General features: G+C 45.1%; 1 protein-coding gene across 3 annotated transcripts in view; it reads left to right on the forward strand.

Annotated features, from left to right (window-relative positions):
- OVCH1 (ovochymase 1) overlaps window positions 1–18066 on the forward strand; it is a 413341-nt gene that overhangs the window by 12461 nt on the left and 382814 nt on the right. For all 3 annotated transcript variants that reach the window (XM_033953446.1, XM_033953447.1, XM_033953444.1), the window contains exon 2: window positions 4441–4536. In XM_033953446.1, the coding sequence (XP_033809337.1) occupies window positions 4441–4536 (96 nt within the window). The remainder of the gene's footprint in view (window positions 1–4440; window positions 4537–18066) is intronic.

Here is an 18066-nt window from a genome sequence, read left to right on the forward strand (position 1 = left end):
TGCAACCCGTTAGTTTGTAAAGGAAGGCTTTTCAGGCTGCTGGAAAATATGGGTTAAAGCTTCTATAGTGTCCAGCATACACAAGTTAGTCCAGTATATCTAGGTTATCCATCTCAAATCCATATCCAGGTTATCCAAGGGAGGATCCCGAGATGCCTCAGCCAATTAGGGCCTTAGGCCACACCCCTTGCATCACATGATGCACCAGAGTGGGGCCTAAGGCTGCACTCGTCAGCGAAGGAGGCCAGGAGCAGGAGGGACTGGGCACCCCTCCTGCTCCGAACAGTTTTACGGGGAGAGGGTGGGCCTGGCAGGTGGGCTGGCCGTGTGTGATGGCAGGAGGGAGATGGCATCCCTTCTGTCATATTCCTTCAGTTCGGGGGGGGGGGCAGTGGCAATGACACACATCAGTGCTGGGGGGCAGGTTTTTTTTTTGTTCGGGGATGGGGTCATGGGTTAAAATAATGGGCTTGCAATGCGGTTTGCTGAATATATAAAAAAGGGTCGGCCAGAATAGAAGCGACTGGTCTTCAGCAGTCGCTTCTTTTCTGATCGGCAAGCCCAATTGGTTTACTATAAATTGTTTAGTGAATCGCTGCTTTACAAAATTTGCATGCCATTTCCCTGATCGGATTGGGTGTTGATCGGGTCAGGAGGAGGGTTAGTGAATCGGGTTGGGGAACAATTGGGTTGCAAAGGGGTCGCAAACTGGTACACAATCGGTTTGCGTAGTGAATCTAGCCCAAAGAAGCCAGAGCCTAATCCCATCTACCATTCCTGTAAGTGTTATACCTTCCTTATCAATTAAACTAACCATTGGTTCAATCAGTTTACAAATTATAAATCGAAAGATACTGGGAAATACAATAGTTTCTATTTTTAGAATATGATTCCAACCTATAAAAGCCTCCTCTTTGCAACACTCTCCTCTTACTCTCTAGAACCTGAAGCCTGGACCATCAGTCCCTCTCTTTTCTCTTCTCTCTGGAACCTGGCTTACTCCTTCTCCCTGAAGCCTGGACCAACCACTCCCCGTTCTCTCTCTTTCTTTCCTCTTGACTTTGTAATGCAGGTAAACTGTCCTCTCATGCTCACTCACACACACACACAAGCAGTCTCTGAATCCACTCTGTATTTGTAAAGCTTATGTCTGTTTCTTTCTGTACATTTGTAACCCAGTATATGCTGGATGTATAAATCTGTAATATTCACTAATGACCCAGATATAATGAAAACCCAATGTATAATGAGATAAACACTTTCAATATTGAATAAGAAGATGTTCAATAGTATAAAGCAAGAACAGCATAGGAAGAAACATTGTGCTAAAGACACATCACAGCATACTGACTCCCAGAGAGGGAAGTGCTCAGCAGATGTCCCAGTGTAAGAGATTAGGCACACTTGGTAATCCAATCATGCAGGAAGAAACTTAGGCCCAGATTCACTAAAGATAGCGACTCAATTGCTGTTGGCCAATTCTCTAGCTGATTTTAAAACAGCAATTTGATTCACTATCAAGTTTGCATGCAAATCATTTGCATGCAAACTCGCCGACTCAGTCATTCAGTGAGCGATTGAGTCAGTGTAGAGCCCTGAAAGTAGTGACAGGAGAAGCAGCCACCTGTCACTGCTGTCAGGGCTTCTGCTGGGGGGAAGAGTTCATATTTTTTTAAAATGGCACAGATATTGTGCATGTATTACACATGCAAAGTATCTGTCCAATTAAAATTTGTTTAAAAAAGCCCCCTCCCCCACCAACAAAGCATCCCCTCCCTCCCCAATCAAAAAAAATGGCAGGAGGAATGCCCACTCCCTCCTGCCAGGTTTTTCTGAGGGTGGGGGGAGGTATTTGACAGCAGGAGGGATGCCCCCTCTCTCCTGCCATCAGTCTCCCCCTCCCCATACCTTTACGTTGGGAGCAGGAGGGGTGCCCAGTCAGACCCTTCTGCTCCTCCAGTGCAATGTGGGTCTTAGGCCCCGCCCTGGTGCATCGTGTGATGCACGAGGAGGGGCATAAGGCTCTGAATGGCTCAGGTGTCTGGCTCCTCCAGGGAGCCAAAAGTGCCTGAGCCAATCAGTGACTTCCTTAGGTAGGATGGGGGATGAGATAAAAAGTATTTGGTACTAAAGTTTGTTAGATTCCTCTAGTATTGAGGAAAACCCTGAGATAACTGAAGCCCAAAATATAAGGGAAACCTTGGGAGGGACTAGGATAATCTTAATCATATAGGTGACATGATTCCCTTTCCACTGACCCAAGTAGAGAAATAGGTCAGTGTGGTATATATGGTGCACAGGCAGTTGTGGGAGAACTTCCCAGAAGCATTCTTGGTAAAGTGCACTGTGATTTTTAAAAGGCACAAAAGTGGGAGAGACAGGAAAAGACAATGTAGGGCAGCCTCAAGGCTGATCCTGAGTCGAAGTGGTGGTATTGTGATGCTTCAGAGACTTTGTGGCATAAAGTTTGACTTGAAGGAAAAGACTTGCTATGTGAAAGTGCTTGGATTTTGCTGCCTATTGGCAGGACTTTTGTGAACTATTGTTATGGTTATATTTAAGCAACTGTATGAACTACATTTGTGAGATATGCCAATATGTGAACAGTTAAAATTAGCTAAGGGAGTTCCAGTGAACTGTTAACAGTCAGAATAAATGCTTTGAACTTGCTCAGCAGGTGAACTGTGTCCTTTTTGCAGCACAAGTAGCCACTTCTTGTCCTTATGCTTGTGGCAGAAGTTGGGTCCTCTGTCAAGTTGGCAGTCCTCAGCTCCACCACAGTATCTTAACACAAAACCTGTTCTGCATCACAATATCTTAATGCGCAATCTCAGCAGCATGGGTTCACAAAGGGAAGGTCTTGTCAATCCAATCTGATAAGCTTCTTTGACTGGGTAACGAAACAACTGGACAGGGGGGAATCTCTGGATATCGTGTATTTAGACTTCAGTAAGGCTTTTGATAGTGTCCCACACCGTAGGTTATTAAACAAGATGAAAGTGATGGGATTAGGAGAAACTTTGACTGCATGGGTTAAAGAATGGCCTCAGTGGTAGATTTCAGAGGGTGGTGGTAAATGGTACTGCCTCAGAAACGTCGTCTGTGACCAGTGGAGTGTCACAGGGCTTGATCTTGGGTTGGATACTGTTTAATATCTTTGTAGGGGACCTGCCTCAGGGACTTCGAGGTAAAATTACACTATTTGCCGATTGACGCTAAGCTATGCAACGTGGTTGACAGCGCAACCATGCCCGACCTACTTTTACTGGAACAATGGTCTAAAACTTGGCAACTGAGCTTTAATGCCAAAAAATGTAAGGTTATGCACCTTGGTAGCAGTAACCCCAGCAGAACATACACCTTGAATGGGGAATCCTTAACAGGAACTGTCGAAGAACGGGACCTGGGTGTAATCATTAGTGAAGATATGAAGACAGCCACTCAGGTGAAGAAAGCTTTGGCCAAGGCTAGACGAATGCTGGGGTGCATCTGAAGAAGTTTTGTCAGCCTGAAGTCATAATGCCGTTGTACAGGTCCTTGGTGAGACCTCATCTGGAGTACTGTGTTCAGTTTTGGAGGCCACATTATCAAAAAGACGTGAAGAGAATAGTCCAGCGAATGGCCACCAAGATGGTCTCAGGATTCAAGGATCTCCTATATGAAGAGCTTCTAAGCAGGTTGAAGCCATATTCTCTCGAACGCAGAGAGAGGGGAGACATGATGGAGACGTTCAAATATCTTGCAGGCCATATCGAGGTGGAGGAAGATATTCTTTTTCTTATGGGTCCCACGGCAACAAGAGGATATCCACTCAAACTCAAGGGTGGGAGATTTCATGGTGACATCAGGAAATACTTCTTCACCGAAAGGGTGGTTGATCGTTGGAATGGCCTTCCACGTTGGGTAGTTGAGGCCAGCAACATGCTCGACTTCAAGAAACGATGGGATAAACATGTGGGTTCACTTCGGGGAATGTTCTTTTAAGGGGAGGGTTCTTTTGAGTGGGCAGATGTGTTGGGCCGACGACCCTTTTCTGCCATCATATTCTATGTTTCTATATAACCTGTTCTGAGCATCCTGCTATTGGTCAGATTTTCAGTTGCTTGCTTATACATGATGGTACCAATGAACATAAGTCTGAAACCACATTGAAAATCCTAGAAACATGACAGTGGTCAAGACAGGTTTGGGAGGCCCTGCAAAAGAGCAGTATGTAACTTGTGGCTTAGTAGTATTGCTGAATGCTCTTAATAGGGGCAAAATATTTTGTTACAAACTTTAATTTGGAGTTTTTACTTGGGGTTTTTTTTTTTTTGTTTGTTTGTTTTTTTTGCTCTTTTCTCTACTTGATAATTGTTCAAGGTCTAGGGATTAAATGTACAGTACTTCGGCTTTATCTACTCCAATATGAAACATTTTTTTTCTGTTCCTGTATTATAGCTTGTGCAAATTTGGAAGATGTAGAACACTTGCTGATGACCCTATCTGAGCAGAGAAGCCAGAAGAGTGAAGAAACTCTTGTAAATAAAGAACAAGGTAAGAAATGCTTATTTCTTATATGTATTTGTCTTGAGACTTTCCCTTTAGAATAAGCTAGAATACTCCACACTCTGTCTGGTATATCTTTTGCCATGATCTGATGCTCTATTTGCTTTACTTGAGGGAGGGGGCAGTGGCATGTGTCAAGACTGCTAGTTTACTAAATGTGGTATGGTTTTGTCATACATTGTATTTCACCCAAGAGTTGTGCAGGGACAGGAATCAAACCCATCCCTGCCTGCCCCCCAAAACTTCAAAAGTAGTTACCGTATTTCATTTAATTGTGCTACTGAATTTACAAATAAGCAAAGATATCTTATTACTTTGGAAATATTTGGAAGAATACATACTTTATAAACGGGTCTCTGCCAGAGCTTCTGATGTAAATATAAAATTTCCTTGTCATAAACAGCAGGTGAATCCAGAGACCAGTGAGATTACGTCCATCAACCAGCAGGTGGAGATAGAGAGCACAGAGTTGTCCTCAGATATATTGGATGCACAGCCTCCTGGTCAACCAGTACACTCTATCTCCAGCAGGTGGTTGGATGTGTTCCTCACTGCTCCTGGCTTCTGCTTCTAGATGTCGGTATCAGCCTGGATGTTTGCAGAGGAGGGGTGTCTAGCAGAATGCTGCCAGCTTTGTAGGATACACCTGCCCCCCCCCTCAGGTCCCTTACCTGAGATGACATGGTGCCTTACTAAAGAGGGGTAATACCCGCTCACCACAGGTCCCTTTCCCCATTGGACATGTTGCCTTCCCTGATTCTCCTTTCCCAGAAAATAAAAGGGGAGACATAAGCACGTAGGTAACTGCTTTTGGCAGCGGTAACACCATCATGGGACTTTGGCGCTCTCGCTTCCAGGAACATAAGAACATAAGACTTGCCTCTGTCGGGTCAGACCGGAGGTCCATCGTGCCCGGCAGTCCGCTCACGCGGCGGCCCCTCAGGTCCAGGACCTGATAGTGCTCCTACCCTAAAACTCACATATGCTTTTCGCTTTTGTCCTGTAGTGTAACCTTCTATCTATACCCTGTAATCCCCTTCTCTTTCAGGAAGTCATCCAGTCCCTTTTTGAAACCCAGTATTGTACTCTGTCCTATTACCTCCTTTGGAAGCGTGTTCCAGGTGTCCACCACCCTCTGAGTGAAGAAAAACTTCCTTGCATTCGTTTTGAATCTGTCCCCTCTCAGTTTTTCTGAGTGACCTCTTGTTTTTGTTGTCCCCGCTAGTCTGAAGAATCTGTCCCTATCCACCCTCTCTATGCCTTTCATGATTTTATATGTCTGTATCATGTCTCCTCTCAGTCTCCGCTTTTCCAGGGTAAAGAGCCCCAGTTTGTCCAACCTTTCAGCATATGAAAGGTTCTCCATTCCCTTTATCATCCTAGTTGCTCTCCTCTGGACCCTCTCAAGTATCGCCATGTCTTTCCTAAGGTACGGCGACCAGTATTGGACACAGTATTCCAGATGTGGTCGCACCATTGCTCGATACAATGGCAGGATGACCTCCTTCGTTCTGGTAGTGATACCTTTTTTGATAATGCCCAGCATTCTGTTCGCTTTCTTTGAGGCCGCTGCACATTGCGCCGCTGGCTTCATTGTTGTATCCACCAATACCCCCAGGTCTTTTTCTAGGGTGCCTTTCCCCATCTCCCTTCCTCCCATCGTATAGCTGTACATGGGGTTCCCTTTCCCGATGTGCAAGACCTTACATTTCTCCACATTGAAGCTCATCTGCCATCTTTTTGCCCACTCGCACAGTTTGTTCAGGTCACTCTGTAGTTCTTTGCATTCCTCAACAGTTTTGACCCTGTTGGAGAGTTTTGTATCGTCCGCGAACTTGATAACTTCACATTTCGTGCCCATTTCCAGATCGTTAATGAATATATTGAACAGCAGCGGTCCCAACACTGACCCCTGGGGGACACCACTCGTGACCTCTTTCCAGTCAGAGTAGTGTCCTTTTACTATTACCCTCTGCTTCCTATCCATCAGCCAATTTTGGATCCATCTGTGGACGTCCCCTTCCACCCCGTGGTTCCACAGTTTCTTCAGCAGGCGCTCGTGGGGTACCTTGTCAAAGGCTTTTTGGAAATCCAGATAAACTATGTCAATGGGGCTACCTTGGTCCAAATGTTTGCTTATCCCCTCAAAGAAATGTAGTAGATTCGTTTGGCACGATCGTCCTTTATAGAAACCGTGCTGGCTTGATCTCATCAGTTTATTTTTTTCTATATGCTCATTGATACCTTCCCTGATCAGTGATTCGACCATCTTCCCCGGAACTGAGGTCAAGCTCACCGGTCTATAGTTCCCCGGGTCGCCTCTCGATCCTTTTTTGAAGATTGGTGTAACATTTGCTATCCTCCAATCTTCCGGGATTATCCCTGATCTTAAGGATAGGTTGCAAATATGCCTGAGTAACTCCGCTATTTCGTCTCTGAGCTCTTTCAATATCCTCGGGTGGATCCCATCTGGGCCAGGAGATTTGTCGATTTTTAATCTATTTATCTGCCTTAGAACGGCTTCGAGGCTTACCTCCATGCATGATAATATACCCTCCTGATCCTCCTTGAAGATTTTTTCTGGTTCCGGCACGCTGGATGTGTCTTCTTTTGTAAAGACTGACGCGAAGAACTTGTTTAGTCTATCAGCTACCTCTTTTTCCTCCTTCACCACTCCTTTCTTGTCTCCCTCATCCAGGGGTCCCACCTCCTCCCTTGCTGGCTGTTTCCCTTTTACATATCTGAAAAATGGTTTAAAGTTTCTTGCTTCCTTGGCTAGTCTCTCCTCGTATTCTTTCTTGGCTTTTCTGACCACTCGGTGACATTCTTTCTGATGCTCCCTGTGCTCTTTCCAGTTTTCTTCCGTTTTGTCCTTCTTCCACTTCCGACTTGGTTTGGGTGCTCCCACCAATGATTCTCCAGGGAAGTGTCTGGTATCTGCTTCCTCCCCCTTGGTCTCTAAACATCAGGGGGCTAACTGAGGGGGGGGGCAGTGGAGGGAGGCAGCATGGGCTCAGTGGAGCATTTTTTGGCCACCTCCATGGCACTTGTGTCAGGGGGGTTAGGCTGTCTCTGTTCCCCTTCAGAGGTGCCAGCGGGGAGTAGCTGGATGCTTTTCTTTTCGCAAGGGAACTGAGTCTGATGTTTGCCTTGATTGCCCTCAGTCAGCTTGTTTGCTGCAGCAGCCGTGGGGAGGGCACGTTATCAGCTGTTCACTATCGAGTAGTTAGTGGCTGATCGCTTCTGAACTACGGTGTTATGGGGTCGTTCTCGCTAAGGAGGGATGCTGCATTGGAGGCTCGAGGGAATCGGCAGTCACTGGGGCTTTGTTAGCGTTTGCCAGTTTTTAGGCCCACTTCATCAGCGGTTACAACCATAGGTGATAGCTTGGTAGAGCATGGGAGTTTGTTTCCATCGGGCAGCACCTGATAATTTTCTCTCATGTAAGCCTGGGGGAAAGGAGTTTGCTTTCCCCGCAGCCGCTTTCCACTGTTTGTTTTTTGTTTTTTTTCAATTGGAGTGGCTTAGCGGTGCACGAGTGACCAGCTGCTTGGTGCCGCTTAGCGAGCTGGGTCTTTTTTTTTTTTGGGGGGGGGGGGGTGTTCCGCCAGGCGTTGTTGAGTGCGATTCGGCAGAACTCATGTTGCCTTACCATATCCCTGTTTGTACTGGTCAGTCCGGGAGTAGGTTACTCCAGATATTCCTTCCCTATCTTTTTTTTTAGCAGGGAGGTTGTTCATTTTATATAACGACACTGGAGAGAAGGGGCTGGGTAGCATAGTGATTGGAGCTATAGCCTCAGCGCCCAGCAGTTGGGAATTTCCAATCCTGACATAAAGGGTATTTGAATAGGGGAGTCCAAATTCAAAATCTGCATGTGCAGATTAAATTTGGTTCATTTATGTAATCCGGGTGCCTCTTGTTTTGTCTAATGGAAACATTTTGGGAATATGGGGATTTCTCTGGGTTTTGTTTGAATTTGGAAAAATCTTTGGCATTGGCTACTACACTCAGGGCTAGGAGGGCTACAGATTTTTTTTGTTTGGGAATCAAGTTTACCACTTCTGTTTCTACTTTAGGAGGAATATTGATGCCTTGTTTCAGTATACAGAAGAATGTCTCGTTGGGCCCCCTTGCCTCTCTTGCTTCATGGTCGCAATCAACTATTTGACATGATACTGTTCCCTAAATGGCTTTACACTTTGCAGCTTTTACCACTTTGGTTACTGAACAAAGACATCTGGCATTTATATTCACTTTTATCACGGTTTTGCTGGAACAAGAATAAAGCCTAGGTTGGCATTTAAATATTTGCTTGGGAATTGGTCTCGGCGTGGTATGGGTATCCCTGATTTTCAAATTATATAATTTGGCATGTGCTATGCACTCCTTGGGAGAATGATTTTCTGATCACTAAGATTTCACTCCATAGGTTATGGAAAGAACAATTTGGGCCCCATGGAGTATCTTATCTCTCTTGCAGGTTCTGTTTAAAGCACAACCTCCATATGCAAAAACTAGTCTGCTTTTACAGTCTCTTTGGAGAGCTTGGGTTGAATCTGGCATGGCAATAATCGCTCCACTGGTATACTGCCCATTATGGGAAATCTACAATTTTTGCTGGGGACTGAAAATGCTACTTTAAGCAGGTTGTTATTGGAAGACGTTAGGCTGATATGTCATGTTCTTCGGGAGGATGGGACATAAGTTTTGTGGAGTCCCAAGAAATCAATAATTTTCACCTGAGAGATTTTCTTGCCTATAAACTACAACATTATGTTCAATCCTTGGATAGAACAGGTTTGTTTCCCATTGAGACGAAAATATGGGAATTTGTGGAACCATTTTTAGAGGATGGCTTTTGAGTATTGGGCTTACATAAATCCCTCCAAAATGTATTATCTCCGGTAGACTGTGCCCCTATGGTTCTAGATGGAGTCTAGAAGTGGGTATTTTGGAGACTTTGTTGGATTTTCCAAAATTGATTGAAATCTGTGGTATATGTCTAATCAATGCAGACCTTCGGGAATGTCAATTCTGAGTTTTCCACAGGGCGTATTTTACCTGGAATAGGTTATAATAAATCGGGCTATAGTGATTCATCTACTTGCCAGAAGTACAATCAAGGATCCCACTCCTTTATTCATGCTTCTTGGACCTGCCCAAAAATTAAGATCTTTTGGAGAAAGATTATTCATTATGTTGCCAGCATTTTACATCAGGATATACCATTATCGGCTGCAGGGTTATTGTTGGACAAATATGAGGCTTTCTGTCTCCCCCAGCAGTCCATAGAATGTTTCTATGGAAAGCGGGTTTGATAGGGAAAAATATTGTCGGTGGGGGATTCCATTCCATCATTCTGGTCTTGGCGGAATCATCTTCATGGTCTTTTATTACTAGAACATAAATTGGCTAGTACTACCCTTAATAGGAAAAAAGCGTTCCTTTCTACTTGGAATTTGTATATCCAATCATTGAGTCCCAGAGCTCATAGTGACATCTTAAACATCTTATGATTTGCACTGTTTTGAAGCCCTTTCAGGGGTTTTTTGGGGAGCTCATGAGAGATGCAGATTTTTTTTTTCTTCTTTTGCCCTGTATTGGTAGCATGGGATGTTGCTACTTCTTGGGTTTTAGCCAGATACTAGTTACCTGGATTGGCCACCGTGAGTATGGGCTACTGGGCTTGATGGACCATTGGTCTGACCCAGTAAGGCTATTCTTATGATCTTATGTTTTCTTCTGTTCTGTTGTTGGATATTGTTTTCACTTGTATCTCTTAAGTTGTTCTCTGGGTGGGTGGGGGGAACACTATACTAAAAAATGGATGATTTGTATTGTATCATTTTAATATTTTTGTTGTGGTATGCACTCTATCCTCAATATAAATTGTTGGGAGGAAAAATTGTGCCTGTCGCAAGGTTTTCCAGGGCTCATTAGAACCCAGGGTCTTAGAACACTGTATCTTTTCTTTACAAAATGGTTTTGTATAGGGTACGGGGGGTAGGAAAGAGCTGCTGCTCCACTTGTATTTATCTCAACTGATAACTAGTTTGCCATGACCATACTGTAGCTCTCTGACTTGTTCTATATGAGTTGCTTGTATACTTTATTGATCTTTCTGGTTGTACTGTTTTGCATGATCATTATTAAAATTGTTTTGAAAGTAAACAACACATTATGGGGGGAGAAGGAGATAGTAGGAATATGGAATTGGCAGACATATACTGTGTCCTAACATTTTCAGTCTGTTGTATATTTATACAGTCATCAATTTGTTCCTTGTTATGTGGATGGAGAAAAATGGATAAGAATTATATTATATTCTGTTTTTTTTGTGTGGAGTCATCAATAAAAACTTATAAATAGTTGGAGAATGGAAAAAACAGATTATAAACTAAAGAACAAAGGATTTTATTCACTCCAGCCAAGTTTTACATCACTTCATCAGGGAGAACTGTTATGAGCAGTGGCGTACCTAGGGGGGGGCGGGGGGGGCGGGCCGCCCCGGGTACCAGCCCTAAGGGGGTGTTCCCGGCCTTGCCGTTCAGTCCCCCGCCACCCCCGAAGGACCGCTCGCCCCCCTGGCCTCCCCGCACCACCTATGAACAGCCGCAGCAGGATCGCGAAGTCAGCGTCAGCATCCCTGCGCTGCTTCCTACGACGCGATCCCGCCCCTCCTCTGACGTCAGAGGAGGGGCGGGACCGTGGCGCAGGAAGCAGCAGGGATCGCTGACGCTGACTTCGCGTTCCTGCTGCGGCTGTTCATAGGTGGTGCGGGGAGGCCAGGGGGGCGAGCGGTCCTTCGGGGGTGGCGGGGGACTGAACGGCAAGGCCGGGAACACCCCCTTAGGGCTGGTACCCGACGCTGACTTCGCGATCCTGCTGCGGCTGTTCATAGGTGGTGCGGGGAGGCCAGGGGGGCGAGCGGTCCTTCGGGGTGGGTCGGGGCATCAGGCCTTCAGGGTGGGGCGGGCGGGCAGGCAAGCAGGCTTTCAAGGGGGAGGGGGTGACAGGCAGGCAGGCAGGCCTTCAAGGGGGGACAGGCCTTCGGGGGGGGGGGTGCAGACATTCAAGGGGTGCAGGCCTTCAAGGGGGGCAGGCAGGCCTTCAGGGGGGTGCAGACCTTCGGGGGGGGGGTGTAGGCCTTTGGGGGGGTGCAGACCTTCAAGGGGGTGCAGGCCTTCAAGGGGGGAAAGGCAGGCAGGCCTTCAAGGGGGGGACAGGCCTACAAGGGGGGGGGACAGGCCTACAAGGGGGGGGACAGGCCTTCAAGGGGGGGGGCAGGCCTTCAAGGGGGGGGTGCAGGCCTTCAAGGGGGGTGCAGGCCTTCAAGGGGGAGGCAGGCCTTCAAGGGGGGGAAAGGCAGGCAGGCAGGCCTTAAAGGGGGGACAGGCCTACAAGGGGGTGGGACAGGCCTTCAAGGGGGGGACAGGCCTTCGGGGGGGTGCAGACCTTCAAGGGAGTGCAGGCCTTCGGGGGGGGGGGGCAGTCCTTCAGGGGTGGGGTTTAGGCCTTCAGAGGGGGGCAGACCTTCGGGTGGGAGGTAAAGTCCTTCGGGGGGTGCAGGTCTTCAGGGGTGGGGTGTAGCCCTTCGGAGGGGGGACAGACCTTCGGGGGAGGGGGGTCCTGGTGTAAAAGTACACAGAGGGAGAGAGGGAAGGGGGGGTTCAAAGATACATGCATATGCCAGACTTTGGGGGTTAGAAATAATGGGTCTAAAAACAGAGGAGTGGGAGAGAGATGGTGCATAATGGGATTTAGGGAGGGAAGGAACAGAAAGGGAGAGAACTTGGAAACAGGGGATGGTGTGGAGGGGGGATAGAGATACTGGATAGGAGGATAGTTGGGAACAGAAAGGGAGAGATGGTGGATCCTGGGGTGGTGGGGAGTTGAGAAAAGGTGAATCTGTGGATGGAGACAAAAAAAAGGAAAGATGCCAGATCTCCGGGAGAGGGAAGGGAAACGGAAGGGGAGAACAGAGATGGCAGACGGATGGTTAGCACGGAGAAAGGAGACCCTGGCAAGCAAGACAACAAGAGCCTGGGACCAACAAGATTTGAATATTGATCAGAGAACAAAAGGTAGAAAAAATAATTTTATTTTCTGTTTTGTGATTACAATATGTTAGATTTGAAAAGTGTACATGAGACAGCTTGAAATGGGAACTTTTCTATTTTTGTGAATGGCAAGGCTGAGTTCAGTTAAAATATATGCTTTATAAGAAAATATAATAATGTGTTTTATAAAGTTTATAAGCATTACTGGCATACTCGGTGAGGTGTTCCTAGTGTTGGTGGTGGTGGTAGCATGTCAGTGTGTTGAGAGGAAGAGGTAGTCTGGGAAATTCTGCTGAGCAAACTCTGGGCCCATTTCCACCCCCAGTTAGTCCACTCCACTCAACTGGTTCACACACTGAGTGGGTCTTTGGGTGTTATTTCTGGGTAGTTGTTTTAGAATCTCTTCCAGTGGTTTGTCAGTATCTCCTTCTGGTCCAAGGAAGGAAACTTTGTCAACCTTAGCATTGACCTTCAGAATATGTTTGTAACAGCGCTGCTTGTGTGGCATTAGGCTATGTAGTGATCGAAAGAAAAAAACAGACCTTTGCACATTTTTGCACTATATGGTGGGTGTATGAGGAGATTCATTTCCTGCACAGTTAAGTCCATTTTTTCTACTGAATAATAGTATAGGTACAATGAAAGTAAATAGCAAAAATGTTTGAGTAGATAATTAAGGAAATCTTTTTCATATTGCTTGCTTATGGACTGGGAAAAAAGACTGTTCAAGCAAATGTCTCCAGAACTGCTTTAATGGAAAAATGTGATTTTTTTTTTTTTAAGTACTTTGTGAAATTTATTGTTGTTGTGAAATTTATTGTTATACTTTGTTTAAACTTAAAAAGCGGTGTCATTAACAGTGAATCTAATCGAAAAATCGATTCAACAGGGTGAATCGGATCGAATGAAATATTTTTCTCTGAATCGGGCAGCACTATTGGCTACCATGAGAATGGGCTACTGGGCATGATGGACCATTGGTGTGACCCAGTTAGGCTATTCTTATGTTATGTTCTCATCTGTAGGGGCCTTTGTTTTCACTTCTTATTTTAATGTATTTTTTTCCTGGGAACTTATCAGTGTTTTTTTATAATGGGAACAAAAATGGAAGAGAATTAATGTGTGTGGAATGGGGGGGGGGGTAACTAATTTCTTCAGCTAAATAATTCAATCCACTTCAAACAGACATAGGAGAACTCACGCACCATTCACACACCCTCCAACCAAAAACGTCAAAAGAAAAAAACTGTTCGACAACCTCCTAGCCATTCGAGCTGCAACACTTGACCCCCAACTCTACAACCTATTGACCTCGACCACAAACTACAAAACCTTAAAAAAAGAAATAAAAACCCTTCTATTAAAAAAACACATAAAACCAAACTAACATAATCAGAACTGTCCCAAGCATCACCTGCAACTACTCCATATGTACTTCTGATGTCATGACAATTCAGACATAATTTATGTTATGTTATGTTTGGAATAATGGTTACATAAATGAGGTTCAATAAAAGAAAATTTTCTGTGGGAGCATTTGTTGGAACTTCTGTTATCCTGATTTCTTCTATCTGTGGGCTTTCTTTAGCTAACCTACTTATCTGGGGCTTTCCACTTCTGCAGCTGCCCTTTTCACGGTCCACTTTGCGCTTGCACTCTCTGGGGAGGGGGGGTTGGGTCTGGGCTTGGTGGGGTAGGTGTGTCTGGTAGTTTTGTCTGGGTGGTGGCTGGGTGTTTCTTGGGTGCTTGTTGTGCGGATTGGTGTGTCTGGTGAGCGGTCTGGGTGTTGTTGCTTGTGGGGGTTTTTTTCATTATAAAATATGGCTGAGGGTCTAGTCCGGCTTATTATTCTTGTGGGTTCTGGGGTGGGATTTGTTTGCTTGCCCCAAGTTTTGGCCTTTTGTTGTGTATTGCTATGCCTCTCATTGGCAATTTTCTCTTGGGAGAGGCTTGTTCATGCTTGTTGTTGCTGTTACTCTCATTCTGTGTTCTTTTTGATAATGTATAAGTTTCTGTACAGACCATAGTTGCTTGTCTGGACCTTTTGCCATTCTCAATAAAAATACTTTGGAAAAAAAAAAAAAAAGAAAATTTTCACTGCCTGTTTCTATTCTGACCATTTATTCCATTTCATGGTTATTGCAAAAAAAAAAAAAAAAAAAAAATTTTACATGAGGGGGGGGGGGGGGGTGTCAAAAAATGATGGGCCCCGGGTGCCACATACCCTAGGTACGCCACTGGTTATGAGCATATTAGCAGTTAAATATTATTAAATAAATTTCTCATACTTGTTTATAAATAATGATATTGCAATCATCACCATGAATTTTCAAGTAATATATTAAATAGTTGTATGCCAACTGGGCAATTAAAATGCTGAACTATCGGTGTTGAACGCCATACTTTATTCAAACATATGTCTTAGTGATGTGCATTTATGTGATTAAATCATCCTGCATTAATTATTGGCTGCCCGATCTGGCTGCTTTTCTTATAATGATAATAATTTTATTTCTTATATACCGCTATACCATAAGTTCAAAGCGGTTTACAACAAGTTACATACAATGAGAGTAAGAGATGTTTACAACAAGATACATACAATGAGTATATGAGATGTAAGAGGAACAGAAAAAGTACTTTCTGGGATACAAATTGCAAATGGAAGAGAACCAAAATGGTTTGAATCAAAAGGAAGTATCTAGTCAGATTGGGGTGCAGGGGAAAACAATTTGGGTGGAATATCTTTACAAATGGGAAGAAGGATGAGTTAATCTAAAATCAAGAGGATTGGGATGAGGATAGCTGAGGGGGATTGGGCAAGAATTGGGAATTAGAATTTGTTAAAGAGACAGGTCTTCAGTGATTTTCTGAAGTCGGCGTAAGAATTGGCCTCGAGAATGGGTTTTATGAGCCATGTGTTCAGTTTGGCTGCCTGGAATGATAATATTCTTTCTAGGAACTTCTTGTAAAGACATGATTTCAGGGATGGCTAATTAAAGAGATTTATTCTGCGAGAGCTCTTGTTAGAGCTGTTGAGGATGAATTGAGAGGCGAGGTAAGTTGGTAGCATTCCAAAGATAGCTTTGTAGCTGATGCAGGCAAACTTGAAGAGTATTCTGGATTCCACCGGCAACCAGTGGAGTATCTGGAAGTATGGGGTGATATGTTCCCATTTTTTTAAACCACAGATGAGCCGGACCACAATGTTCTGAATTAATCTCAGCTTGTTAAGTGTCTTCTTATAAGCTCCCAGATATATAATGTTGCAGTAATCCAGCGTACTCAAGATGGATGATTGTACAAGTAATCGAAAGGATGAATCATCAAAGTATTTTTTAATGGTGCAGAGCTTCCATAGGACTGATATACTTTTTTTGAACAATCAAGTTTCAAGTTTAATAATTGTTTTGATTAATCGCTTAATCATATTTCTAAGCGATGAACAAATTAAAATTACAATTTATGGGAAACAATATATTACAGAACAATACATAATGACATTCGAAATTAAAAATTTAACTTTACAAACTTATATACACAAGGAAGGGGGGGAGATGAAATACAAAATCAATATAGAAAAGTAGAACAAAAAGGTAAAAATACAAAATGAGCAACAGAAAGACAATATAATACAGTACAATAAAATAATCTGAGCTGCGGAGAGTTTCGTTAATTACCAAAAGCATCTTTAAAGAAAAATGTTTTTAAATTACTTTTGAATTTCTCAAGATTCTGCTCTTCCCTTAAATAAATTGGAAGGGCGTTCCACAACTGAGGTGCGGTAACAGAGAAAATGAATTGTCGTCTTGTATTGATAACCTTAAGAGATGGAAAAGTTAGTAAGTTCTTTTCGTTGGATCTCAGAGTTCTGTTTAGAGAATATGGAATTAATAGTTTATAAATAAACTAGTCTTTAAGCCCGTTACATTAACGGGTGCTAGAAAGCAGCCCCCTTTCCCTCTCCCCCTCCAGTTCCTCCCTGTCTCTCCGTAGCCCCCCTTCTGTCTTCCCCCCTAAGCAAAATGATCTGCCTCCCAGCACACCCCTCCACCCGAAGCAGCTCCCTTTCCCTCTACCCTGCCAATTCCTCCCTGACAGTGTCTCCGTGGTCCCCCTTCTGTCTCCCCTCCCAAGCAAAGCTGTCTGCCTCCCAGCACACCCCTCCCCCCCAAAGCAGACCCCTTTCCCTCTACCCCTCCAATTCCTCCCTGACTGTCTCTCCGTGGCCCCCCATTTTTTCTCCCCCCCAAGCAAAGCTATCTACCTCCCAGCACACCCCTCCCCCAAAGCAGACCCCTTTCCCTCTGGCCCTCCAGTTCCTTCCTGACTGTGTCTCCGTGGCCCCCCCTTCTGTCTCCCCCCCCCAAGCAAAGCTGTCTGCCTCCAAGCACAGCCCTTCCCCAAAGCAGGCCCCTTTCCCTCTTCCTTCTTCCCAGTTCCTCCCTGTCTCTTCGTGGCCCACGCGATTTTCTCTTCTCGCGGTCTGGCCAGCTCCCCTAGTCCCTTGCCACCGCCGCCACCCCCTTCCTTTCCCGCGGTCGACAAACCTCTTGCCTCCAGCAGCCGCTGCAGCACTGTAAACACGTTGCTTCGCGGCCTCTACTGCCCCGATTTGCTCTTCCATGTCCCTGATGACGTCATCAGAGAAACGGAAGAGCAAATGAAGGCAGTAGAGGCCGCGAAGCAGCGTGTTTACAGGGCTCTGGCGGCTGCTGGAGGCAAGAGTTTTGTCGACCGCGGGTAGGGTAGGGAAGGGAAGGGGGTGGCGGCGGCAAAGGACTAAGGTAGCCGGCCAGACCGCGAGAAGGGTAGGCTGAGAGGAACCCGGGACCGTGGCAGAGGCTCGTTGCACAGTGTAAATACAGTTGCTCAGTGTGAGGCTTCCTTCGCTCTTCCGGGTCTGCATTCCGACTTCTCAACGCGCCAGCCTGAGCCGGCATAGGCGGTTGAGGGTGGAAGGTTGTGGTCGGAGTTGCTAGGCTGCAGCGGATGTGTGAGTGAGTGTGGGGCCTGCAGCGGCGCGAGGTGGAGACGGAGAGCAGGCTGTGGTGACGTTGTAGGCGCGCATGCGCACTCGTATTTTCGGGACATCTCAGGGAACACGTTTTTTTTAGTGCGCATGCGCGGCCTACCATTTTATTATATTAGATGCTGGGGTTTTATTAAGAAGGGCTTTGAAAGTGAGTATGCATAGTTTGTATGTTATCCGATGGGTGACTGGAAGCCAGTGCGCATCTTTTAAGAGGGGTGTTACATGATCAAATTTCCTAATTTTAGTTATAAGTTTAATGGAAGCATTTTGAATGATCTGTAAGCGTTTTATTTCATTTAAAGAGATTCCTTTAAAAAGAGCATTACAATAATCAATTTTGGAGATCACCAAAGAGTGAATAAGAATATTAAGTGATTTAGAACATAAAAATTTTGAAATTGATCGAATTTGTCTTAGTCT

Source organism: Geotrypetes seraphini, chromosome 7 (genome assembly GCF_902459505.1).
Source record: "Geotrypetes seraphini chromosome 7, aGeoSer1.1, whole genome shotgun sequence".
Taxonomy (NCBI): Eukaryota; Metazoa; Chordata; class Amphibia; order Gymnophiona; family Dermophiidae; genus Geotrypetes; species Geotrypetes seraphini.